Here is a 27,932-nt window from a genome sequence, read left to right as displayed (position 1 = left end):
AGTGTGAGTATGGTCGTGGCAGATACTGCTACACTTGTGCCGCAGATTTTTCTGAGGCGAAAATTCGCCAGCTGGAAACCCTGGAATGTCTCGTAAACCGTGAAACGTACAGAGTTAGTATGAAAGTAGTTTGGCATGGAGGGGAACATTTACGTGGTGTGAACAACACTTTTTATCAACGTATCGTACGGTGTAGGAACTTTCGATCTGTCTAAATGTGCAGTGAGAAAGATTAGCTCCATGGGTTTTACTGGATAGTGCAATTTGTCGTGGTGTATTCGAACGGTTGAAATTACGTTAATGTGTGCAAGTGATTCAGATAGTTGTTTTTTTTTGTTTGTTGAGAATGGTAAACTGAAGAAACAGCAAGTAGTTCTTGAAAGGCTATTTGTGTACAGTTTTTATTAGAGAAACTTAGCAAAATTCTGTCAATCGTTACATCCCTGATTTCCAAGTGTACTTTGTTATCGTAAAGTAACAAAAGCCTGTAATTTCCGTGTTTTTCTCTCGTTACAAACTAGGTTCACATAGCTTACGTTTACGACTAAAGCTAACGAAAACTTTGGTTAATTTTCTCTTACTTATCTTACACATTTGACAGCGGTCACGGTGCGAATGATCAACGTGAAATATAAACAACGTTCGAAGAAAAGTATCGTAATAATTATAGTAAATAATTATTGGCAGTTGTTTGAAACAATTCACAGTATCCACACATTGCGATTATATTGTTTGGACATCACGGTCGGTATTATGATAAAGGAAACAGCAAATTAAGTGTCAAATCGCCACTCTATATCTGTGATAAACATTTCTCGTTCGGAGAAAAATATTTAGAACGTTATGCAAGATCATGGTGATCGATAGACGTTAGTTTACAAAGAAGTTCATCGATGAACATACAGTATTCTCTAAAAAATCTCTAACTTTCTGCCTTCGAAAATCTCAAATTTATATTATCATCTTACCTCCACTCTCGTTTTTCGCTATCCTTGCATACAGTTTTGGAGATTTCGAAATCAAATAAAAATACCATATTTTCAAGCATTTGAGTCGCAAAGAAAGTATTCTCGATGAGTTTTATGAAAATTAGTAATACCGACATGCAAACGGAACAGAGAGATTAAAGAGAAGTAACAGTTTTTACGATTGTATGATCAACCTAACATAATCCTATAATAACAGTTAAATTATCACATGTATTCTATTAATAATAGATGTGTGTATAAATTAATAGTAAATTATTATATTTAAATGATTTTTTAAAAATTTCATCAAATTAAGGTCTATCTAACTTTATACATAGTAGCCACTATGCTAGCAGAATAACAACGCTTAATAAGCTGAAATTTATCATGTGTTTTTATGCTCAAATTCAAAAAATCGAAATAACAGTTCAAATTTTTACAAGATATTTCATTAAAAACTGTGAAAGTTATTAACAAGTGCAAGAGAACTTTCAATTGGTATGATTCCGTCCGTTGAAATCGTGTAATAACCCACACAGTACTTAGTAAAACAGCTTATAAAAATTTTCGTTATTACTTAAAACATATACAAATCCACATGAAAACTTTTACCATACTATATGTTCTCGTTTGTTTAAAATTAATTAGCAAATATTACACTGAAGACACTGGTTTAAAAACTACGACCTTAACCCGCAACAAACCCTCGCGTTCAAATCTAAATGAAACAAAGATTAGAAAAATATACAATGCGACTATAATTCATAAAACTGTCGCAATTTAGAAATTATTTGGTTACAAAGAGGTAGCGGAACAATAAAATATTATCTTAAATCCTAACGATAAACTATAACAAGACTCGAAAGATTCGAATAACAAACGCGTGACGTTAAAGTTATACCGTCTTGTAGAGGATTATCAACAAAGTATGCATTACAGCATCGTTTTCACCAGGAAAAGTTTAGTTTATTCGGGGGCGTGACACCTAGCGAAATATAATCGCGAACGATCGAAAGCAGCCGGATACGTCGATTCGCGTCGCTTTGAAGTTTCAGGAACTGACCGACGTGTCCGTCGTCTCTTGGTATCCTATCGTAATGGGGCCAGGATCGCTATAAAAAAGTTCTCTTTTGATCTGAAATTGTTGCCCGTCCCCAAAATCGTCGACAGATCCGGACGGAATGATTAGAGATTTTTCGAAGGAATACTGTACTCGGATGGTCGCGCTATCAATCGTCTTTGACCGTCAACAGAGTTTCACGACTCGCCTCGTCATCGTTATTTCTCCTGCATGATTTCACGCAACCGAGACCCGCTCGAAGGGGAAATCATTTCAAATCTAACCACCGACGAAGCATCGTTCCGAACTTCTGTAAAAAAGAACGTTATTCGACGTGAATACATTATATAATTCGTCTTTCTCTTGATCTGTTAAGTCGTTCCATTTTCACGATAACGAGGATACGTTTTCCATTTTCTTTTCAATGAATGAACAATCTCGCGCGATCGAGCGATCGAGTCGTTCCCGTGGGATCGATTGCCTCCCACTCGAGAACGAACCCCTGAACGAATTGGCGATCAGGAACTGTCTCGATCGAGCGTTAAAAGTTTGTGGTATTTGGTTCCTTATGACCGAGATGACTAGGATTTCGTGCTGTCGGTTTGTGCTTTGTCCTTCTGGGCCTTGTTAAAACCGTCGATCAGAGTCTCGATTATGAATTTGATTGTTAGTTTGTAGATGTTCTCCACGTTCTCTGAGTATCGATCCTCCAGCGTCCGCTCCACGGCCTCCAGGAACGGATTCTCGATTTTCTGGAAACCAAGCTCGTGTAAATATGTGGCTTACGATTTCACGCTACGAAAGATTAATAACGGAATTTCGAGGAATAACGGGGATAGTTAAAACTCTTGGAACTTTAGACTAGCGGAGGGCCACAAGAAATGTTGACCTCATCTATAATTGATCGGTTCACTTTTTGCACGGGAATGGCGGCTCCGAGGCATCATTAAAAATTTGCCAATCCACGTTATGAAATAATTTAATATTTAAAAAACTGTTGAGGGCGCAAGCATTGTATTTGAAGCTTCAATTTTATATTTATAACTAGAACACAAACTTTACGCATTTCTGACGGAAATGAATGGATCAAATACAAATCAGTGGAAACAGTTAAGGAATTTAAAAATATTGTTGCATTACTTTCAAGCGAATAAAATAATCGATAAAAGAAAGAAATCTCTATGTATTTTGCATAAAAATCCGCAGTCTATTTATAGTTTGTAAAAAATTATGTAAAATGGAAATATTGTAAGGCAGAAAACATGTTTCGGAATTAAACCCTTGTCGTACCATTTTCTTTACAATTACTATGATTAGAATCCTTATGATCGCACTAATTTCTTAGAAGGAAAAGTAATTTTATATTTATTGTAGGCTTACATCTACTCGAATGTTTAAATATTGGAGACAAGAGAATAAAATTTAATGTCTACTGAAAAGAACAGATGAACGTCCATACCTAACAGCTTATTACTAGAAATCTCCATTCCGAGTGTGACTCGTTAAAGTATGGCAAGGTGTTCAAATAGCTTTGAGTGCAAAAGGGTTAATAGTATCATAGAAACCAGAGATTTACTACCGAAAATCAACAAGATACTTTTAATACTTTTAATAGTATGATTTTTAGATTCTTCTAGATACATTATTTTAAAGTAAATTACATAAATTACATTTTTGATAGAGCGAAACAATTAAATATCGGGTAGTAGACTTCCATTAAGTTAAATGTTAAAAATTGGACAGTAGCTAAATGAAATACGAGGAACAGTATGTTGATGGCTTCTCATTTTAACGCTTTTTCGTAGTTCGTATAATGAATTAGTTCAGTACGTGAAATTGGAAATGGTTTTCCAATTTAAATGGAAAGGAATTTTTTACGTAAGAATGACCGACCCATTCTCGCGTATCGATTTTACAGTTTCAGATTACTGAGGTCTTCAGTTACTGAATTGTAGTTAGTAAAATCTAAAAGTCAATGTTTCTGAATCCTTTCCAATTCGAAAGTGTTTTATCGACGACGCAATAAAGCCTTTAAGTGCGTACTTGTCACGCCTAAATGTCAAAGAATTCTTTACAATGGAATTGTTTTACTTTCAGCTTTCTTTTCCGGAAGAAACTATCAAATTAACGAGAACCTACGAAGGAAATGTAAAAGTCGGCTGTTCAAAATCATTTCCAATCTCGCAGCATTTTACAACGCATACAACGAATTATTACAGTATGGTAAATTGAAAATTCTCCTGCAATTTGAATGGAGAGGAATTTTTTTGCTTGGGAGTGTTGTATTTCTGACCGTACTTATCAGTGCGTTAATAAAGGTACTGTTCGATTTTGTAATTTTATATAACTGCGACACCGAGAAACGTATTCAATTAGTGAACAGTTCAATTAACAAAATGAAAAGATCAATACACATTTTTTACTACGTAAAATTAAATATTATTGTCAAAAATGAATAAAAAAATGTTTTTATAATCTCTAAAAGGCCCATAAATTTTAACGATAGCTGTATTAACATTTCATCGTCCTACAAAATGCTTTAAAATTCGGTTTATTGGAATAGATTGTAATTCGTAAGGTGTGCTCAACGAATAGTCTCGCTAATCGAACGTAAAAAATAGTAACTTGGAACGTTTTCCTAGTGTTTCATAGTGAATTGTCTCAATCTACAACAAAAAGCAGGAATGTTTTATTTTCTGCATGAAAAGAGAGAGCGAGAGAGGGAGTGAGAGGGGAGGGGGGGGGGGGGGGAGACAAGGGTTTTCGATCTCTCCCTTTGAAGTTTAAGGACAGTCCAGTTCCACTAACGGCAGAATGTGTTATTATTCCTCCGTCTGCAATCGTCTACAGCGGGTCACAAAAGGGTTCTAAAGATGACATTTAAAAGGCGAAAATGCGAGTGACAAAAATGAACGGATCTTTTGTGCCGGCGCGGACAAAAAAGCGTTTACGTGGAAGTCAAGGAAGAGGGGGAATTTTATCCAGAACGTCTCTGAGCCGTAGTGCTTGGAGCTATGGTACTTTAGTTTGGTAACAAAGAGTAAATTGTTTCTTGAGCACCGATTGTGAGGCAACTTTCTAAAGGGCGAAGTAATTCGCGTTTCTGAACGCGGACAGGCGGCCAGTAAAATATAACAGGATTAATAAATAATATGTTTGCCCGTCGGTGGACGCTTACCCAAAAATATTGCGGATTGAAGCCAGGAATCTTCGTGTGCGTGGCTCCAACTTGCTGGAGACAGGTCAAGAAAGTGTCCATGTCGTCGAGCCCTTTGATACCTTCGTCGAGGGCCGACATCACTTTCTCCGCGTGCTGCGCCAATTCCATGCTGTTAGTTTGCTGCTCTTTCGTCTTCAATTCGCGAAATTGCGTGAACATATTTAACAACTCCTCGTTCTCCTCGAACAACCTACAAATGGGCGAAATCGTTCAAAGTAAGTTTGCTTTTCTCTCAACCGCGTTACTTTAGCCCCCATACGTTCCTCGGGTTGAGAACTCGCACGTTTTCTGTTTTTAGATACCGCACATTGATTTCATCCTGTTTGTCTTATAAAATTCATTCGTTCAACCTGTGGAGTCACAAATAAACTATAATATGCTAATTTAATGCACAAAGTACGATTTGGTGAATTATTAACTTGAGATCTTGCGTGGAAGTATTTGTGAGGAACGCATGGGGGTTTAGAGAATATTAAAACGATATCTACGATGCTTAAATAAAATACCGCACCTTTTTTCTTGTTATTCGCACTGTATGCTATTAGAGTGATTTCAGCAGATTACATGCTATTGTCACGAAAACCCTAATTTTTTAAAAGTAGCGCAGTTACGTCGATATTGCTTACATAATAGCTTAGGCTTCCTCGAGTCCATGAAATTTGGAGAAAATTGTTTTTCAAACGAACGTTAATAATGTGTACAATGTATATAATAACATGTGTACGTATTAACGAAAATGATATGTTTATTTCATATTTGGCATAAGAAATTTGCAAGATACAAAACGTATGTACAAGTCTACTTTTCCTTTTAATAATTTCGTCGGATTAAGAACGATACAATGATATTTTAATATTCTTGAAATGTTTGTACAGCTTTACATTCGACGTACTTGATTTTACTGTAAATACAAAAATCTACAGTCTACTGACATATGTATCAATGATAATTCCCGTTTACTAACGATTGGAAATGTAATGTGAATGATGTAGACTATTAAATATGTTATATCAAACGGCGAAGGGTTGACGAATTAATTAAGCTCCGTGAAGAAAACTCAAGAGAAGATTACACTGGTTGAGGAGCTGATTGAGCTTCTTTCGAGAGTTGAGTGGGATAAGAGGACTCGACCATGTTTTGCGAAGCAATGATAATCGTTCCCTTCTTTAAAAACAGGAGTTTTAGCTCGAAATCTAATGTGTAGCATCTCATAAAGATCATTCTGATCGTGTCGGCGATTTAAAGCACCGAATGTTTTCTTATACAAGTTCTTGTGCAACTCTCCTTTGAGGATGCAAACAGAAGATCTTGCATTCTTTTCAAAAGTCAATTTCATCCCCTAAGATTTTCCCGGGATGAAATAGGTTTTTTCGCCGTGGCATAAGATGTTTTAGTTATATAATAGTATTGCGTTTTAATATTAATTAATATTAATTGTGTAATAATAGTATTATGTTTTTTAATGGCATTGTCTCAAATAAATTTTAATAAATAAACAGTTCTTATGATTACTCAATCATATACTGAACACTGCATTCTTTATATTGATTAAAATTCTGTGATTATAAAATTGCATTTAGAAAAGAAATTAAGAAGAAAAACAGACACTTGTAATAATTGTATACTTATTTACAACAAATAAGAAAAAGTTCCATTCTTTATATTGAATAAGACTCTGTGGTTATAGAATTGCAGTTAGAAAAGAAATTAAAAAGACGAACAATTATTTGCAATATTTATATATCCATTTACAATAAAGAATAAATGGTTTCATTCTTTGTATTGATTAAGGTTCTGTATTTATAAAATTGCATTTAGAAAATAAATTAAGAAAACGCACAGTCCCATATACAATAACTATATTTATAACAAATAAAAAATATTTCATTCTATATATCTGTTAAGTTTCTGTGTTTACAAAATTGCATTTAGAAAATAAATTAAGAAGACGAACAACCATATGCAATAACTACATATACATTTATAACGTGTACAGAATGAGGTAGCTGAGAGTCGGCTAATGATGTTTATTCGTTAGATTCGCGGCATGCCCCCTCCCACTTCCTGACAGAGTTAGGAGAAAAATGAGAGATACTGGCGTGCAGTATTTGTCTCTATCAGTCTCGCTGGTCGCGTGCAACTACTTGGCAAAGTAGGTACCAAATTAGTTGGCCGGTCAAGGACTCTGAGGGATAAATTCCATCATACTATCTCTCACCTTTGCGCTTTGCTTCTACTCGCCTCCGCTCGACCTTATTGTTTGCTTTAAAACGAGTAAAAAAAGAAACAGAGACATAAGGCTGAGGGTTCCTTTGAAGGAGACACTCTGTGGATCGGGACTTCTTCCCGCATTCTACTCTTGTGTTCACTTTTGCTATCGTGGAAGATGAAAATGGGAAAATGTGTCATGGATACCGGACATACCGAGTGCTTCAAAAGACAGACTAATTCAATGGACGTCCAGAATCAGTTAGCGGAAGAGTAAGTGTCCGACGTGTGATAATGAATTCGTACAAAAATAATGCTCGACAGAGCAATAATAGGATTTACTAGAGAAATTGTTTTCTAGTAAAACATTTGATCATTATTATTCCCTTCGCATAATAGAAATAGATTTCAAAATATTATGGTATGTCCATAGTATGGCTCTTATGACATTAAACAGTTTTCATTAATTTGTGGTCTAAAAATGCTTCACTAATTTCAGTTCAGTTTATTTATGCCTTTCAATATGATCCACTTGTAAAAAATGTACCAGAATGATTAAATCTATCCTTCAAATAAGAAATAATTGATGCTTCTAATGAAAATATCAAAAAAGTTTATTTAAACCGTTTAAAGCGGAGGGAGTGCAAGTCGAAAAGTTTAATTTGTAGATAATGAAAGGTAAATTAAAAGTATTATAATATATTAGAATAGCTGCGATAAATGAAATCCCTTTCAAACTTCAACTTAAAATAATAAAAAAAATCAAATCAAATATTAAATTAAATAAGATTTAGTAATATTAAATCAACGTAGCAAAAAATTGACTTGCACCATTATCGTTTCAAACTGCTCATTTATCATTGCATTTATATCTGCTGAGTAAAACATAGATTATAAATGCCCCGAAACAATTAGTCAGGTTTTAAGGGCTTTTTAATCATAATATCGTTTTTTAATCGACTTCCTTGCAAAAACAATTTTTCCGTTCGATTGTTCGTTCTATCTTTGGGACAAAGTTCCCGTAATTTCGGTGCTAAAACGGCATCGAGTGCGAGGGGTTGTAGAAGTATGATGATCGCAGCTATATTGCAGAAGGGGAAGTAATTTGTGACGTCACTCACAGTTGGGGAAGTGGCTCCAAGCGGCCAACTAATTAGGCGCCTACTTTAATGTGGCGAGGAAGAAGTGTGCCGGCCTTGTAGATATCTGCTCAATTATCTTTCGCTTGATTGCATTTAGTATTCAAAGATTATCTAGCGGAACAAAACGCTTGCTACACGTCTTCGTACTCGCGTGTCCCTATTTGTAAACACACAGCTAGGTAAATCAATCATCGCGTGCAATTAAGAACATCAATTTGTCGAAAGTTTCAGACACGCTCGATCGGTGAGCACGAAAATTGAAATGTTAATTTTAAACAGATTTTTCCGAGAGTAGATGGAATCTACTCTAACCCTAATCGGGATTTCAATCTTGCCGTAATTCGCCAGCAGTTTGTAGCGTGATCTCATTCCTCGTTTAGGTGTTATTTACTAACAGACTTGAAATCGCGTAACAGTTTCACGAAACGATTATTAGTCAAGAATTTTTTCGGAATAGAAACAAGAACGTCTTTATTTTTCGTAATTTTTCGAATGTACGAAGCCTAAAAATTCTTACTCGTACATTTTAAAGGGTTAGAATCAAAGTTTCAAATTTACGAGACCTTCGTGGTTAGCACGTCGTGAACGTGGTTAGCGACTCGTGCAGTCAACCATGTAACGATTGATTTTGCGCTCCAAATCACGGATTTATCGTTTGCGATATCTAATAACGTCATGAAAGAAAAAATTAGTATTCAAACAGTATTTGTTTCAGTTACGAATTAAAGCTTTCTGTATACACAAACGCATTTATGTGAATAGAAAATTCGTCAGATTATACAGGGCGTTTTGTTCAACCGTGTATAGTCGTAATACGAATAACAAAATATATGATCTGATTTGAAAAAATCAAGTTGACCTTGAAATATTCTCCACTATTACATGAACGAAAAATTGTTAATGCTACGTAAGGAATCTTTTTATACTGAACAGCTTTTGCAAAAACATTGTTTTTTTAGCTTGAACCAATTATACAGATATTTTATTGTACTTAGTCAGACGACACACCCTGAAGATATCAGAAATATTTTTATGTTATTGTTATATTCTATCCATTAATTCATCAAACTAAGTTTGATTACGCGATTCAGAATTAGCTAAGAAATTTAAACAATGGGATTGGGATTTGCAATTTACAGATATTAGAACATTTTTATTTTAATTTTGCGTTCTATTAGTTAATTGAATAAAATAAGATTTGTTCATTGCTATTGCAAATCTAAATTGTTATTGTATTTTCAGATGCGATAAATACTAGAAAAGCTTTTTATTAGCAAACATTGAAGACAGAACATATTTTTATTCACGTTATTCGCATAACCTGGCAAAACTTTCAAAACCAAAGTACATAAAATAGTGATTATCTTTATAGATTTGAAAAATGTGAGAAAATGTCCACGTTAACAAACATCCAGGATATTTTTGTTATATTTTCATAGTTTAACCACTTATCAATTCCAAGTTTGATTATAAAAATCGGTGCTAGTTCACGAACACAGATAAAACTACATCGTATTTTAATTAAATTACTTTGCTTCTACTCAATATTTCGAAAAATATAACGCAATTTAATTTACCCACCCTATGTGGAATACCGGTACAACGACGTCGCAAGGAGACCCAAAAAGCCTGTGAGAGCCACCTACCCATGGCCTTCTTGGTCTCTTTACCGAATGGCAAGTGGAGAATACGTGCATAGGGCAGAACGGTGCACCACCACCTGGTAGCAAGTATTTGACCCACATTTCTATCAACAATCGTTCGCACATGAAAGGTCAAACGAATCTTCAAAAGTGTGGATTCAAATGCAGACGCTGTCACAAAAGGCCACTGACAATACAATTATTTTAAATGTAACAACGTTTTGACTGCTCGCATTTGAGTGACGGAATTATTTGATCAGATTTAGAAATGAATATCATGAATTGAGTGATTTAGTTTGAAATGATTTACTTAGATCCATGCAAGGCACTAGATACATTTAAAAGCATATAGTTAGTTCTCTTAGTATCATATCCATAAAGTCGTGTTACACCTATTTCTTGCATTTATACTTGAATCTCCATATAATATTTGATCAAATACACAATCCATGGAAAAACTGAATTAAATGACTTGAGTTTGTTTGGTGATGTTAGAAGGACTAGTTTGTTGTACAATCAGTAAAATGTTTCTGTTCGAATTATCCTATTACTTGGAATGGCAAAGGAAATGAAAATGAAGAATATTTTCAGTTTATAACATATTTTACAAAAGGCATGTTTGAATCAATTACAAGAATATTTCATCAATTTAAATATTAATACCAGAACTGACATAAATATCTGTAATTCGGTGCGAACAACGCCAATCGTAAAATTCGGTCCGCCTCGAATTTTCGTTCAGGCAGAAAATGCGTTTACCAAAGGATATGGAAAACGTGTGTATGCAATATTGATTAAATTGCTTTGGTCTCATCTAATTTTCATGGTTGCCAAGTCGGTCGCCAATGCGTTGAACAGTTTCGAAAACTCTAAAGACGAGATTACTGCGGATCGGAGCTTTCAGCCTCGAAATTTAACGCGCAGAGGTCCGATTCGCAAAATCATGAGGAAAAAAATAGCAGGGCATAGATAGGGGACATGAAGAAGCGAGATGATAGACTGATGTGCACGTCGACTCGTCCAGGAACAACCCTGAGCGTACTATTTCTGCGTTCGGTCACGCGAATAGTCTGAAAATGCCAATACGAGGAAGCCCATTGTTCAGCAATGGGTGGAAGCGAAAATGAAAAACAAGGAGCGCGTGTGTTACACGCTTAACTTTCGAAGCTCGAACGTTCGTGAACGATGAATAAATATACGGTGTTTCAGGTATTAAACGTTTCGCTATGACGCTTCAATCAAGCCAGCATAAAAGTATAATCGACTCGTTCACGTTGGAAAAGAAAATTCCATTGATACAAACGGATTTCATTATTCGTGACAGTGTTCTGATTTAGAATTTGGTCAAAGCCGACTTTTCAATTACATGCCTTTGTAGTTCGTACAAAAAAGGAAGCTGTACAATTATTTTCATACCTTCGATAGCACAAATCAAAATATTCAAACAACATTTTGTGAATTTTTGCTTACAAAAGAGCCTAACAAATTTAAGTTAAAATTTCAAAATTCGATCTTCTACTTTTAAATGCTGAGGTATTTTTTATTTGTTTTTATTAATGAAAAAAATTGTTTATATCTAAGTTATAAATTACCAAAAACGTGGCAATGTGATTACTCTTTTTTAGAGGCCTTATTTAAGAAAGTATAGTTTATACAATGTTCTGTACTTTCGGTTAAAAATAACGCATTGTGTACTTTTATTAACTATATATACGTTTGCAAACGTTTTTTGATTTCTTTATAACAACCTTAAAAGCGAGTGAAAAAAATTACACTTTGGAATAGGATAGAATTCATCTTGAAAACTCACTTCTATAATGTGACAATATTACATTCTTGTATGAAACTCTAAAAGAAACTAATTCTAATGCAGAGTAACTTGGCGAAGCAATGGCAGTGCAAAATGTTAATATCACTTTGCAATTTTCACAGAAACGTAATCCTTGGATGGAACTAAATTGAGATCAAGCCCCCACGGACACCATCGATGATGTAACAGAGCCTGGACCAGGCCCGCACACATGCTATTTTATGGTCCAGTGCGAAAGAACAGAAAACGCAACGACCCTAACGAGGATCGCATACTGGTGGTGGCGTTTGCTTATAGCCCTAAGTGAGCTCGAGTCCTCCTCATCTGAAACTGTGAAGTGGGTCGGCGCAAGATGTGAAAAGTTCTTCGCGGTCACAGAAACATATGCTGCCAGTTTGCTGCACAGGGTGTCCAACTAAGACCTGCATAATTTTTTTTTAAATTATTAAAGGAGGATCCAAGCTTAGAACGCGAAAGAAGATTTTTGCGATTCCTTTTTGAGGAGCCTGCGATGCCGGTCTTTTTGAAACCTTTGCGGTAATCCGTCTCATTTTCAATTCATACACAGAAATGTGTACCAACCTCTTCGCGTTGAAAAATATACGTATAAACATTTACATACATCTCGTCGTTGAAAGTGCAAACTGACGAGTATTTTTTAGTTCTTAATTGTTGCGAGAAACAAGAAAGCCAGTAATATTCTTAATTCTAAAATTCTTCCATTGTAAAGAACAAAATTAACAAGTTGCTAAGATTTTGAATGAAAATCATCAACCTTGGCAAGAAATTTTAATATTATCTATGCAAAAAGAATGGTATTCACTTCTTTTTCTAAGCGTTTTGGTTTATCGACAAAAGTCGATGAAATAATATGGACGGGTTTCCCTAAATTCTTTCTCATTCGTGTTAGCGCAACTCGGAGATCTTTCTATAGTTAGTTGTTGGCTTGGATAGGGTCGAGTGAGAGCAGTTTTCTGACCACAGTAAATTATTTCAGGGCATCCCTTTGTTAACTTATCCTATACGCTCTAGTTACGTTCAGAGTGCATCAATACAGGAATCCAATGATTCAGTAACAAGTGGATAGATAAAGATAGAAAATAAAGGGAGAGCGACCTCAACGCATATAGAAGAAGGGAAGCGTGGTCTGAACCGGCACTGGATAATGGAATCTCTGTGCAACTGATTGCGAACCAACCTCGAATTCGAACGATTTGCGTACGCAACCTGTTTGCTTAATGTCTGACGTATAATTTATTTCATTGGGTTTTAATTAATGCAGCGTATTTAGCCAATTTCGAAAATTACATAAGAAGTGGGGATTCCGCATAAAAATGAACTTGTCTATCGCTGATTTCTATAATTCAATACGTCATGTCACATGGAAATTAATAAAAAGTCCGAAATTTGATCTATCCATGTTGCGTATAGGTCTGTCGATTTTAATACACGAAACTAGTTTCAGAAATTCCAACTATCTAGATAAAGAACATCGATATAACAAAGTATACTCTTTTAAGCTACTTTATATGATAAACAATCAGTAGCACCTAGTAATGAATTAATAACATTTTCGCAACACTTTCTGGGACTCATAAACGTCTTCGATAGATTTGTATGATCTAAGTAGAAATCTATAAATTTTTTTTAATTCTCGTGTACAATTTTCAAGAAAAATAATTTGGGAAAATGAGTACACGCATGTTTAACTTTCGTGTTAGTTTGTGGGCTTTTCTGAATGAAATAATGAAGGTAGATTTAACAGTATATATAGATCGATGCATAAATCACAGACAGACGTAAGATTTCATACAAATAGATATACAATTAATAAGAGAAATTGTGTAAGAATTAAAAAAATATTACTAAAAAACACGCAATCAAGGACAAAATTTATTTCCTACGCCTTTATGAAGGAACCTAACCCTGACCTAACGACTTTGAGGGTCGTTATTATCAATGCAGTGTGGACGGTAGCCAAGAAAAAGGATACACATCTGATGCCTTCTAAACCATTTCAAAGAACTATCTCTCGCATTTTCATTCTGTTGTATAACTTGAATAAATTCCCTTGTCATTCGTTTGACTCTTTATCGATTTTAAGGTAGCTATCATTGTTCTACGTGGTTGAAAAACGCGATAGTGGCGCGCTTTTACCGCAATTTATTGCTTCAAAAGACCATTTTCAAACTCCTATCAACGAGAATTAACGATTCCCATATTTTCGTTACTGTACTGCGTTACCACTGTAACTGCATCGACAAATTCATCGATGTGTTACACGTTGACCTTCGCATGACCTTTCGATGACCTACGATATCGACTATGCTCCATTATTACAACTAAAACGCTGTTCAGCACGCATATTAGCCTTTTGCGTTACTTTTTTTTTACTCATCTAAAGGTTATCATGTTGTTATGATATTTCGTTGCAATCTATCAAGAAAAAAACGATGTTGTTGTTGCAATGGATCTGTTCGGATTCATCTACAACCTGCCAGAATATAGAACGAAGATAACAGTTGTAGAGGGGAGTATGCTTCCAAAAATTGATTTCAGACGGAATTCATTTGCGGGGAAAAATCGGTCGTAGAAGAACTCCTGGTTATTGTTGGAACAGACGCCCGGCTGACCCATTCTGGTAGAACCAGGCTGCATTGTGAGCACTGCAAGGCAAGTTCTGTCACTGCACGTTATTTCATGCAAGCTTGAAAACTTTCTACAGAGCGCCACATTGATTGAACGACACCGTAGAAAACCGAGTGTACGTGGAGTCTAATATTAGATGAAATGTTGATGGATATTTGGGTCTAACCCTTACTATATTATTATTGATTTTATAGACGAATGCATGAGTGCACAATGGCCAGGTGAAACAACGTTGCCACAAATATACGGGGTGGGACGTATGAATGGAATGTTTCGAATCAAGCAAAAGTTTCGGGATCGGTCGCTTGACCCTCGATAATTACAACTTGGAAATCATTTGTTGAAAATTACAAACGTGTCATTTGGAAAATGACAAAATTCGAAGATCACTGGACTGTCACGTTTGGATCATCGAAAATGTTGTGTACAACATGGGTTTCGATAGTTTACGCTATGGATGATAGAATCTTCTCTCGACTCGTGTTTGCGCCAGCTAGTTTCACCCCATAAATGTGAACACAGGCGGCTATAAAAAAATACATGTCGAATATTTTTCGATGCTCCACTTAGGTGCAAAGTTCTGTAACAAGTGATGCATACGAGTTGGCTGACGTCTATTGCCAGCTCCGCCATAGCCTATACTGTTAGCAAGTTTGTTACATCGTGATTTGAATTTTTAATGATCATGAAATTATCCCGGAAGAGCGGTATTAGAAGAGAACTACGCTTTCAGTGATAGTTCATTCAACACTTCGAATGTCACATAATTCATACATTATTGAAACAATTTTTTGCCGAACTAGAAAGTTGATTTTTACTACAATCTATTACGTAAGCCAAATTTTATTCTGATCTGTGAAGTGTAAGAAAGTTATGAAAGTAATTGTTGTAATAAATTTTGTGTTTTCTATATCTGTTTCATTGAAATTTAATTTCATCGAAATTAATGTAATTCTATGCGTCCAGATGATTTTAAATTAATAGTTAAACCAACATAAGTGATTAGATAGTGATCTTTATTTGCCTTGGAAAATCGCTCTAACTTTCAGCCACCTGTTGCTGAACAGCTTCTACAGATTTTTTTATCCGTTTTGGCACTAAAAGGTTCCAACAAACTGTTTTTCACTGTTAGCGAAAACTATCTCATTTCATTAAATTGATTGACATTCTTTCATTCTCCTTCCAAAATATTTGCGCTTGAAGTTTTCTTCTTTTCGATTGCATATGCTTTATATGAACACTGTCTGCAAGTTGTACCAATTTTTATTTCAGTCAAAAAATACCTGAAAGGTATAAATACGTCAGCAATTGCTTTCGGCAAATAATTTCAATCCGTAATTATCTAATTAAAACGTCGCAACCAGTCTACACAATCCATCTCTTCGATTGTCAGACATTCTCGAGACGTCCTAATAATCGGCTTCCCGAATTAAAATACTTAAAACATGGTTTTTAGCGAACTTACATAAGTACGTCAATTACGCTCGGTTATTATACGCCAATATCAAGAAACCTATTGTTCTACTATGAACAAAGGAGAGCCGACAGATAAAGAGGAACGGCGTGTATCTGACAGACAAAAATTGGGGATAGATTCTCTAGTATCTGCCAACAGATAAAAAAAAGGAGTAGGCACTGAAAGTGACAGTCCAGGTTAATTATCGTCACGCTGGTCTGCGTCGTAAAGTTTATCGATAATATTATCGCGCATCGAACCGTGAATAAAAATATTTAGAATAAAATATCATAAAATAAGAGAGATAGCCTTTACAATCATTCCCAATAATTCTTCACCAAAAATACTGGCGATTGCAGACATTATATATTTTATAAATTATATTGTTACAGGCATGGGGAAAAAAGCATCTTTCTAATCGGTATTAACCCCTTGCCGTACTTAATAAGCTGCTAAATATGATTGTTTATCCTTTCCTTTAAGTAGGAATTAAATTTGATTCTTTTGTCACTAATATTTCAACAGAAAATACAAAACTCCTATTTCCTCTAAAAAATTAGTAGGACAAGGAGTTAAGTAAGTACAATAAATTCTCTTCAATTGTTCCTCAGCTTGTAAACAAAAATAGATAATTTGAGGGAGAAGAGATAGGATTGTTCGAGCCTTACCACACATTTTTATATTTTTTTGCAATCAACGACCATAAAAAGGAGTCACTTTTGTTTACAAACTGTGGGACAATTGAAAAGAATTTACTGTAGATGAAAAATTCGAAAAACAGAGTATTACAGATACGAAGGAATATCGATCTCCTAAATTTTCAAGTTTCGATATAAACTGCACAGACGTAACACATAGCAATGAAGGCAAAATCGACGGATGTAAGACTGCTTCTGTTCCGGACGTTGATGATGTCCTTGCAGATTCTGAACGAAAACCTGATCGCATGTCATACGATGAAAGTAACCAACACGTAAGGAACTGCACTAATCAAGAACGAATGGAAGAAAAATACTCTTCCTCGCAAGATAAGCTGAGCATAGGGATCTTTAAATCTGAAGCAGTTGGTTATCTAGTAATTATCGAGTCCTGAGTACATTTGTATCCATATCCTGCATATATTATGTTAAAAGATTAACGTTTGATTACTTTTCATATCAATAACATGTAAAACGTTAGCCGATAATCAGTGAAAATAATATAGCTATACAATTAGCATACTACAGTTTCTCATTTCCGTAGAGTGTTTAATAACTGGCGGAGCAATGAAATATTTAATTTTATTAACTGAACAATTTCTAACGGTTAGAACAAAATGAAAACATTGGACACGTTTCTTAGTGAGTGATAGAACTGCAAATACGTTGGATGTATTAATGCCTGCAGCCTATGTATGTGTGGAACAATTACGAGTCAAATGCAGTTATAGCATATTAGTTTAGGTCTAATCTTTCGTTACTTTATACGAGGTGTTCGGAAAATCGCAGTAAAATCGGCAAGGGAGGAATTCCCCAGATGAAACTGAGCAGAAAATGTAAAATATAATTTGTTCATATATTTTCGAGAAAATCGAGTTTGAAAATTGGTTAGATACGCGTGCGCTTAATTACGATGGGGTCTGGCGGACTGGAAAGATGAACCAAACTGTGTCCATGTGCAGGAATATGTAACGAATTTTCAAACCAGATTTTCTCGAGAACGAAACAGTATGAGAAAATATTATTCTACATTTTCGACTAAATTTTATGTGATAAATTACTCCCTCAACGCTTTTTTTACGAGTTTCCAAACACCCTGTATATGCCTTTTTAAAATGATAAGCATATAATAAAAGCAATTTACAATATACAGAGTGTTCACAGATTTTCATCCCTTTTTTGAATAATATCCAAATGGTAAAAGATGTGAATAATGATAAAAATAGATTATAGGGGTGCTAATAAAAATCGTTCATTGAAAATTTTGTAGGTTATTTGAGCGAAAAAATACAGATTTAAGATCCTATTTACTGGTGACTTTGGATCAATTAAACCTTGCAATAAAAAACTATATGCACATAGTTCTTCACATGAAAAACCATTTATTTTAAGCGAAAGAACGAACTGTTCAGAAGATTTTACACACGTGAAATAATTTTCCGTCCCACGATCTTTTCTCTGTCGTGACCTCGCACTGATTCAAGAGTTCTTGAAAGAAGCTTTCGAAGTTCGCATTTCCCGGTCATAATATGCAAGTAAAAATCGCATTTAAAAACTGTCAAGCTACCTCCAAGTTACCTTGAACATGTCAAACGAAAATTCTACTTAAGAAGATATGCCAGAAACAATCGTTTGAAATCATTAGACAGCGAATAAACACGAGAAGGTCAGCAAATCGAAAGAGCCCAATCTTGTGACCGGTACCACAAAAATGTAGTTTCTTCAGAGAGACTTCTAGCCCTGAGGGTTATTTTCCTTACTTTATTAGCCAATCCTTTTTTTCATTAATTTAGTGGATTGTATAGTTCCATGGTTCCGTACATACATATATCAGGTGTAGAAGTTTTAATGTTTTCTTTTTAATGTTGATAAAAGATATTTGCAATTGGAATATCGTTATGAGACTTCTACGTTCTTATAATGATCGTCTTTAGATCAACATAACCTAGAGAAACACTTGTTTAAACAATGAAAGGTAGCAGGAAACATGTGCGTCAATGTGTGATCTACGATTTCAACTGAAAACAAATGCTACTAAGTAAAAGCAAAAATTTTGATAAACAAAAAAATTGGCACTCTACGTTTACAAGTTTCTAAATTTCTTTTCGTACTTTAAGTATGGAAAGTAATAGTAACCATTTGAGTTCTTACTTATGAGATACTCGGGTACCCGGGTAATTTGTGAGATATTCAGGTATTTTATAGGACATATGACATACATAAAGTATATGAGGAAATAAAATTGTGCACGATTGACAATGCTACTAAAATTCTGCTCTGATATCATACAAATTGAACGGTGGAAATAATATTATTTTTGATTGATATTATTAATATTATCGTATTAGTTACATTTTCATGTTTATTGGTTGCCAATGATATTTTGTTTACCATATTTCTAATATCATTTGAAATTTGATTTCCTATTTCAATGTTATAAAAAAAAATAAATGGTCAAGGAAAGAAGCTATTATATATTCATGTTCATGGTTTCAGTTTATATTTAACCTACTAATGGAAGATATTTGTGAAGTAGCTTTAAATTCATTTTTGCGTGAAAAAATGATCGTCTATTCTTGGAACATTGTCAAGCATATGTACAAAACCATCGAATCATACGATCGAGTGATTTAACGAAGAATATTCGCTAAGAAAGCAAACGAAATGACCGCGTCGACCAGAAGACCCCCTCAAGCGACGAAGTAAACATAGCTAGAAAACCGACAATAATTAAAATCCGAGGACACAAGTTCCGTGAAACTTGGTTGCCGGGACTGAGTGCAAGACGCACAAACTTTTGAAAACTGTGTCTCCGCAGAGGAGCTTATCGCCGTTACGAACCTTATGAGCATGTAGACACCAGTCTGCTCCAGTGCCCTGGATACAGCTTTCCAGCTGGCCATAACCGTAAATTTCTGTTTCGCCGTGAGCGGAAGCCGTGGATCCGTGGGAGTTTGGTTCTGCGACTTCGCGGTCGCCAATTTGCTAAGCTCGCAGCCCATGTTGCAGCAGCTCGATCCCTTCGTTCGCGAAAATAAAGAACCGCCGACACACTCGCCACGGCACCCCGTGGAACCGAGCAATTACCACGCTTTCCGGACCTAATCCAAACCCGGTCTCCCCAATTGAGCCTCATTAATCTCCGACGCGCATCAAAGATAAATCGTCACCTGACGGGGACCAATTCGATCGAAAAACGCCCGGCCGAGTTTAATCAAGCAATGGCTGCGCACGATCACTGCCGAAGCAACGGAACAACCGGGTCACTAATATTCAAGCCTCTCGCGAAACGTTCCTTCGAAATTTTCCTTCGCAGCTTTCTCTCGGAATGGTAATCGTTCTTTCGGAACAGCGTCTTTAATCGCTAATCTGCAAAAGTCACGGCTGCCATTACGTTGTCCGGTAGCGTTAAATCGTTGGTAGTTTAGTCCTGTGGTCGTCGAAGTTTCCGCGTTCACACAAAAACTTCCGGCTCGCCCATTCTCCGGTGTTCCCTTGTTCCTTAATCATTTACTTTATTTCGGAGGATTCGAGATACGGCAAAGTTCTGCGAGCCATGTCCAAAACCGGGTTTCGGTTTGATGATCAGTCGTATCGCAGGTCCATCGACGTCTTCCTGCGCTTCCTGGACTCGACTTTTCCAAGGAGAAGCGATGCCGGTGTTTCCTACTGGAAAAAACGCAGAAGATCTCTGGTTAGAACGGTGCGCTTTTCGCGGAGATGGGAACGGTAGACAGGGTGGGGGTGAATTGTCTTTGATCGTAACAGATGATGTAAAATTCTAGGAAATTGGATGTTGTAGTATTTGAAATATGTGAATTAACGCATCGCGAGAGCCACGTCGGTCGCATATGAGTGACACTTAACTTTTTGATGGGCTTTCGAAATTCAGTTTTCTCGTAATACATTCGCACAAAATGAATTTTACTTTGACTTTTAGAATACTAAGGAGTCAAATTTATGTTTCCTGCGATAAGTTTCAATTTTTTATTTTCAACCCTTTGTAGTCGTATTAAGTTTATACATAGGTGTCGTGCTGGTCGGAATTAATTTCCGTTTAACGTATAGTTGTATATGATATGCAAGATTAAGAAGGAAATATGAAATTTATTAATTCTTTTTTAAAATTTAAATATATATAACACAGTAATATATTAAATAAATAGCTTTGGTGGTTAAGAGTAGACATATGACCGCGAAGGTTTAAATTACTTTGATTTTCTGGAAATTTTAGGAGTTGATTTTCGACACTCGACGCGTTAATTACGAAAAATAAATGCAAATAACTTTCTAAGACTCGACGACTTTCAATTTTTGTACCTTTTTTACTACTTAATGCTTCCATATATCCAGTTTCCGAAGAAAATATTTCTAGCGTTTTAAAAAATATGTTTCTCTTCGGGTTTTCAGTCTACTTAATAATTTAACCACGGAAACTGTTTTTACTCAATTCACGCAAACAATAACGAACGTCTTTAATTTTGTTTTCTCCTAATAGAATGCTTAAGTTTCAATTGCTTTGCGACGCAGTTTCAAGTTTGCCGAAGCCATAAAAGATATTTATGGTGCTAAGTTTCCGTATTTTCGCTCGTATAAGACATTCTCGGGCGTAGTGACTTTCTTGGATCGAACGTTGCGGCAATGTAAAAAGCTGTGATCAAGGATTTGCAAACATTTGTATCCACACAATGGCGCTATCTATAGCACGAAATGCGTTTGTGCACACACGAAGAGTATCCTATTTTAGTGCACGTATCTCAATATTTTTGTGTGCTTCGTAAATATACAGGAATACCAATAATACCACTTGCATGAGTTGAAAGAAGAAATGGACGAGAAGAGATTGATCCAAATAAGCAATCATGCATCGATGCTCCTGAAGATTTCGATACGATACGAATCCTACAATGCCGCAGAAATTATGAACAAATTTTTTGAAAGGCTTCTCAGATATGTGATTTCAGTTTTCCAGGCCGACGATTTTAAAATATGAAGAACAAAATTGTTAATCAAAGTCCTAAATGCTAAATACCAAAGTCACATATGTTAAGGAAAAAGAAAACTATAAACTTGTACGGATAATTAAAGCATTTGTTTACAGCCCCAGAAATTCGATGCGTTCTTAGAATGATATTTGCAGAGTTCATCTTCACAAAAAAATCTAATCATGTCTCATATTTGCAAATTTAATAACTAAAATCAGTGTACAGAGAATTTTGCTAATGTTCTAGCGCCTCGTTGGAAAATATATGGGAGCAATAAATCGATCACATAAATTCGTTTAAATCCTTGGGGTAAATTGTTTTCCATCATGGTTGACCTTTAACAACCTCGAATGACCTTTAATCATGGGTCAATGTACGCGTCTCGAAGCGCTTTATTAGAAAATGATTGGAGAAAATATGTGCTTCGATGAAAAAGAACTATGGAAAAGACGTATTGGACAATTTTTCACATATTCGGCCACGAAAAACTCTAAACTGCAGATCATGCTCCACTTAACATGAAGCAAGTTTGGTCTGACGCACTTTTTCTATTGCCGACAGCAGCCCAGTTATTCAAGTGGCCTGTTTTAAGTGCCTCACCCTGTATAACCGTAGCTCCGAGCGACGTATTCTGGAGCTAACGATATATTTTAAGACATTAATCGATGCAGCTCGTCATTCCCTATAAAAAAGTATTAAGCTATCTATGCCAAGAAGTAATTAATCTAGAAGATATTTTAATTCTGATATCGATTGATTCGCTGCATTCAGCATGAAGGACGTACTTTTGAATATCAACTTTAAAAAGGTGAGCGTTGCACTGCTGTTATTGAATTACAATATTCAAATTAAAAAGCTGCCCGGGCTTTTCCCTCTCCCATATTATTTTTAGTGAGAAATTGCATCGAAGTGCAGCGTTTGATGCAATTAAAACTATGCATTTCGTTCGTGAAAAATCGCGCGAGATAACCTTAAAGTTCCAGTAAAACATTACTTCGAAAAGATATTTTACACATTGTCGCGTTTATTATTTTAAAATTAGTGTAATTTCGATTTCATGAGCTTGATTTTTTAATGTTTATTGTATTTACCACAAATGGAGAGAAGATTCCGGTTGGTCTATTTCAATTTTCTATTCCACCTGTTTAATGTTTTTATCTATTTTTCGTACTGATTAGTGCTATCGCTAGTGCGAAATTAAGGCTCCCGTGCCACGTAATTATTTGCCCACGATCCTGAATTACCGACAGCGTTGGAAACGTCTTATTACAATAGCGTACTCTACCTAACTGCAACGGTCAACTGGTGAACTACATAGAACCGCAACAAGAAAAGTGTATGTTACGATTTTACGCTTTGTCAATGATTCAATTCCAAACTTGACACACTGACATTGTAACACAATAGACCCTAACGTGTACAATGATTCGTAATAAAATATTCCACGATCTCTTTTTCACTTCAGCAATTCTTCAATAAATTATAAATTCACAATTTATGGACCATGTTGAGGTAACCAGCGAATAAATAATCTTTGCTTGAATTTACCCAACAAATTTATGTTTACCTCTGGGACATGTCACATGTAACAAAGCACGTATTTTCCGACGCCTTTTGATTTCTCTCCAGCAAGAATAAAGTCACAGACGCCATAAAAGTATATGCGCGCAAATGGCAGGTAACCATATAGCGACAGTAACAAGGAATATAATACCAGAAATTTCATAAACAATACAATGTTGAATTAATGGACGGAGTAAAGGATTACTGGAATAGAATGATTCAATCATACGGTTATGAACAAACCAGGATCATTTATGTAAAATTGACACGTGAACGGATCTCTCCGGGAAATAATAATGGGCACAGTTACGTCATTTTATTGAAGAGAAACGCGAGAGATTTACGAATCCAACGATTAAAATACCCAAATAAATTAACAAAAATATACAGAATAACTGAAACGGATCGTTAAGAAAATATGAAGCATTAAAAACGAGAGGAAAAAGAAAATTCTGATAGAATTATTATGTTCAGTTCCTATTGCGATACTGGAATTGCCGGTAAAGGAATAAATAGGTGAACTAATTAGAGGGAAGCCTAAGATACATAACCAGAGTATGACGACATTAATTCAACTCGGTGAAATAAACGAATGTTAAAAAACGGCATGGACACGAAAAGCTGAAAGTAAAGTGAAATCTACAAAGTAGCTTTTAAAGTACTGAGTCACCGGAATACTTGGTTAACGTGACTGACAGAAAAGAATGGAAGAACGTGAACGGTACAAATGTGTAAAAGGAATCAAAACGATTCGCTGTAAACCTCAAAATGGAAAGATTTTTATAGTGAATTGTATCGATCTAATTTTAATAGTGAATTGCATTGTATTAATTTTTGATAGTGAAAATACTGATAGATGATCGATGGCTTCGAATTTTAAGTTACGGAATTAAAAGCCAAAAATTTAAATACGTTCCAGAGCATTTTCTGTAAGTACATTTTTTAATTTATGATGAATACGTATTGCATTTTTGACTAGAATGTACAACGATTTACACTGAATAAACATTTAAGTCAGAATGCTAATTTTAAATCATTTGAAAATATATCATTGACTTATGCTACGTCTATTTATAATACAAATAAGTATAATTTCACTAGTTCCTAATAGTAATGTATAATTTTATAAGCTACGGATAAATATAATTATTAGTTTAATAATTAATTTCTCAAGTAAACAAAAGCAGATAGTATAGTTATTATCGTTACCTTTTTGATGCTTTCTTTATTATTTAAATATTTTATTAAATGCCGCTCTCTTCGTTTACGAAATATTAGAACAATTTAAAAAAGAAAAATAATGGATTTCCTGAATATAACGCTGTACGAAGTGATCTTACATAACAACGTACGTAAAATGAAGTTAATAATGTTTATGAACACTATGAAATCGTAAAATTAACTATTCTAATCGTAAAAAAAAACTATTAAATCGCATGCGTGTCACGGTAGTAGCGAATGTTAAACAAAATCAAAATAAAGTTTTCTTCGATATGTGTCACAATAAAAATGAATTTTCGAACCCGATCAAATAAAATAGAACATCGAGTGATAGTACCGCAAGTCAATTTATCTAGATATGACTATGATATATTAAATCAAGTTGGGTATTTGAAGAAGATAGCGTGGATGCATCGACAGCCATCGTAGCTGTCCACCCCATTTCGAGCACCCAAACACCATCAGTCTGGGGTGCTACGGTGGGGTTGACAGCTATTATGACTGTCAGTTATGTTTTATCTACCAAAAAGCCAGCTATTCCTCGAAGCGATACGAAGATACCACCCTGTAGATTAAAACACAATCTAAATAAGACGTCTGCAAGACGTCTTACAGTGTGTCCCACGAGAACGTGCTGATGCTATGTCTGCAAACATTACCATATTTGTGGAAATTTAGTATGCATCGAAAGTACATCTAACACATTAACACACTCCTACGTAACGGTAAGTTTAACCAGCTTAATTATCAATTATAGTTTGGCAACGGTTCAGCATGCTTTCTACCGAGGCATGTTCTGACCTCTATATTCTTCGAATACGGGCGAATAGAATTGTTAAATTGAACACACATTTTCCTTTAAACGAAGCATCTGGTGATTTGTATGTGTTCGGAGTAGAATCAGATAAAAATAGTAACTGTAACACGCAGTTTATTCGAAATGTGTGCTTCATACTACATCAAACATTTCCTATGAGATTTGCATCGGGTGACTGGGATGTCAATCCAATCAATCTGTGCAAACGTGGCTTCGATGTTTCGGGTCGTTATCCTCTTGCAAAATTGATTTGCTTTCGGTGTAATTTAACCAATTTGAGACCGTTTTGGTGTTTTGAGTGCACTTCATTTCAATATGTGTTACAATTTTTAAACACGCATTAATTTTTGCGTAGGTTCCAACAGCGATTCTCTTGTAAAACAGCTGAATGTCTCCTAAATGTCCGTTTTCCGACCAAAATGAGATGCCTCAAGGATTTTCCAATTTTCCTACATCAAACGTTTGAAAGACGTGCTTAACTCGCTCGTGGTGTATTATCCGACGTCTCGAACGTCCGGAACAGATATCCACTCCACCAAATTAAAGGATCAGTAAATTTTGACCGGAAAATTGTTAATATTTGAACAGCTGTAACTTCCTGAAGAACAATCGTATGATAGCCTGGTTGGACTCATTTTAAAAGGCGATGTCCTTTAATTTAACATTTATGGATTCAATTTTGTCGAAGATTTCTTCATATTAAAAAACCGAGGAAAATTTAGAACTGGTAGCGACTGGTAGAATATTTTGTGAATTGGAGTAGTTTTGTTGGGTTCGGTAAATTTTTCTCCCGATTCATCTTGAGATGGACTTGTAGAGCCAAGTCTTCCCTTTCGACGACCCTAGGGATTCTCTCATACGATTCTCCTCCAAGAAGTTGATGCAGTTTCAAATTTCGGTTCCATAACGAATATTAGAAATTTAAACAAGTCTATAGAGTTTTGCGAAATTTTTTCTCAGAGTTCGGCTTGAGACGGTTTCTAGAGAGAAGTCTACCTTTTATAACGACCTTATGTAAAACGTGATAGGACGGTATTTCAGATAATTAGAGCAGTTCAAAGAATGACAATCATTCGGTCACAATTTAATGGTTCTTTAATTTTTCGTAACAGTGCAGAAGACGTTCCTGCTGTCAGAGCTTTGTGAACACGTGCAGCCAGTGACCTACATCGCTTGAACACTAACAATTTGAAGAACCATTTGATCTTCTCAGGAGCATGCTTTTTACAAGCCGGGTGACGGATATTCAAAAAAATTATTTAGATCGCCGCACACGGTGCTGCGAAAGTGTCCCCGATTCTGGGAACAGTGTAATTATGCCTACAGATTTAAGGGCACAATTAATTACAGAAAGTAGATCGGGGAAGGAGATTACGGGCTCTGAAAATTGTTCGAAGTTGAAGGCATGAAGATAATGTCCGATTTTACGATAGAAACTTCCTACGGTTTTGATAAATGCGGGAGAACCGTAATGAACAAAGAGAGCCTCGTTCGCAGTATTGAAAATCCGTTTAAGCCCATTAACGGCAAGGAAACTCGACACACCATTAGATCCAGCTCTCTGCACGCTATTCCATCGTCCATCGAATGCGTTCGGAAATAAGAATAAGAACTAGAGCCTCAATAACCAATAAACGCGTGGAAATAACCGAATCAATAGCTGAAACATACTGTTTTTAGATTGGCGACAACAAAAAACGAACGACACAGGTTAAAGGATGGAACGCATTACGAAGGTGAAAGAACATGTATATTTTAAGAGAATATAATGTATAACATAACACTGCTACATAATATATTCGACATCGATATCGGTGTGCTCGGTATAAATAGTAGGTATTACTACACAATCATTGATCGGTGTACGATGAAAAATTGACGAAAGGAATGGGAGAACCGAGCATAGAAAATGCGAGTATCAGAATACGGTGAGAGCATGTGGGGAATAATGAGGGTAGTTTTCGGACGACGCTGTTCACCGTTCCATCTGTTTTCTTTAAGGGGAGGAGTGGGGGGGGGGGGGGGGTCAACAGAAAAAGAGAGAGACACAGATGGGGAAACGAGAGAAGAGGAATAAAGCTGGGAAAATCACCTGGTGCATCAAGCCGCGATTTCTGTTGTCTGGTCGCGGAATCGCCTAATAAATCGATCCGCACACGATTAACAAACTCCGGCCACGTTTCCCTGTTCCCAGATCCCAGCTATCGAGGAGCTAGTAGCACCGTGGTCCTCGCTCATCATCTCGGACCAAGGAAAACGGCCGAGGACACCGTCGTTGGCGCGCACATATCCTCGGACAGGCACATCCGCTCGCTCGACGACGATCCTCCGCGTGTTTTCACGTAACTGCTGCCCCGCGATTCGCCACGATCCGCTTCGTACAGACCGTTCATCCGCGGCCACGACCGTTCCCGTGGACCAGCCAGGATTTTCGGACGCGATCGACTCGGGACCCTGTCTCTCTCTCTGTGTGTTTTCTATCTTTAGAACGT

General features: G+C 35.9%; 1 protein-coding gene and 1 long non-coding RNA gene across 3 annotated transcripts; one reads left to right on the top strand and one right to left on the bottom strand.

The window, feature by feature from the left end:
- Positions 1–246: 246 nt before the first annotated feature.
- LOC144475856 (globin-1) lies at positions 247–27,932 on the bottom strand. 2 transcript variants are annotated; one of them, XM_078192183.1, is made up of 4 exons: positions 27,533–27,932; positions 19,696–20,523; positions 5,207–5,438; positions 247–2,780 (listed from the first exon to the last, which is right to left on the bottom strand). In XM_078192183.1, exons 2-4 carry the CDS (start codon positions 19,854–19,856, stop codon positions 2,610–2,612), a joined length of 564 nt encoding a protein of 187 aa, XP_078048309.1. In that variant the 5' UTR covers positions 19,857–20,523; positions 27,533–27,932; the 3' UTR covers positions 247–2,609. The 2 variants fall into 2 exon arrangements, with proteins under 2 accessions (XP_078048309.1, XP_078048310.1); XM_078192184.1 differs by lacking the exon at positions 27,533–27,932 and adding an exon at positions 22,931–23,002.
- Positions 7,644–13,392, top strand: LOC144475857 (uncharacterized). Its single transcript, XR_013494934.1, has 3 exons — positions 7,644–7,729; positions 12,174–12,588; positions 13,049–13,392. It is a non-coding gene; the product is annotated as an uncharacterized LOC144475857 (long non-coding RNA).

The sequence above is a fragment of the Augochlora pura genome, chromosome 10, assembly GCF_028453695.1.
Source record: "Augochlora pura isolate Apur16 chromosome 10, APUR_v2.2.1, whole genome shotgun sequence".
Taxonomy (NCBI): domain Eukaryota; kingdom Metazoa; phylum Arthropoda; class Insecta; order Hymenoptera; family Halictidae; genus Augochlora; species Augochlora pura.
The sequence above is the reverse complement of the archived record's forward strand: the minus strand, read 5'-3'. Positions and strand labels throughout refer to the sequence as shown.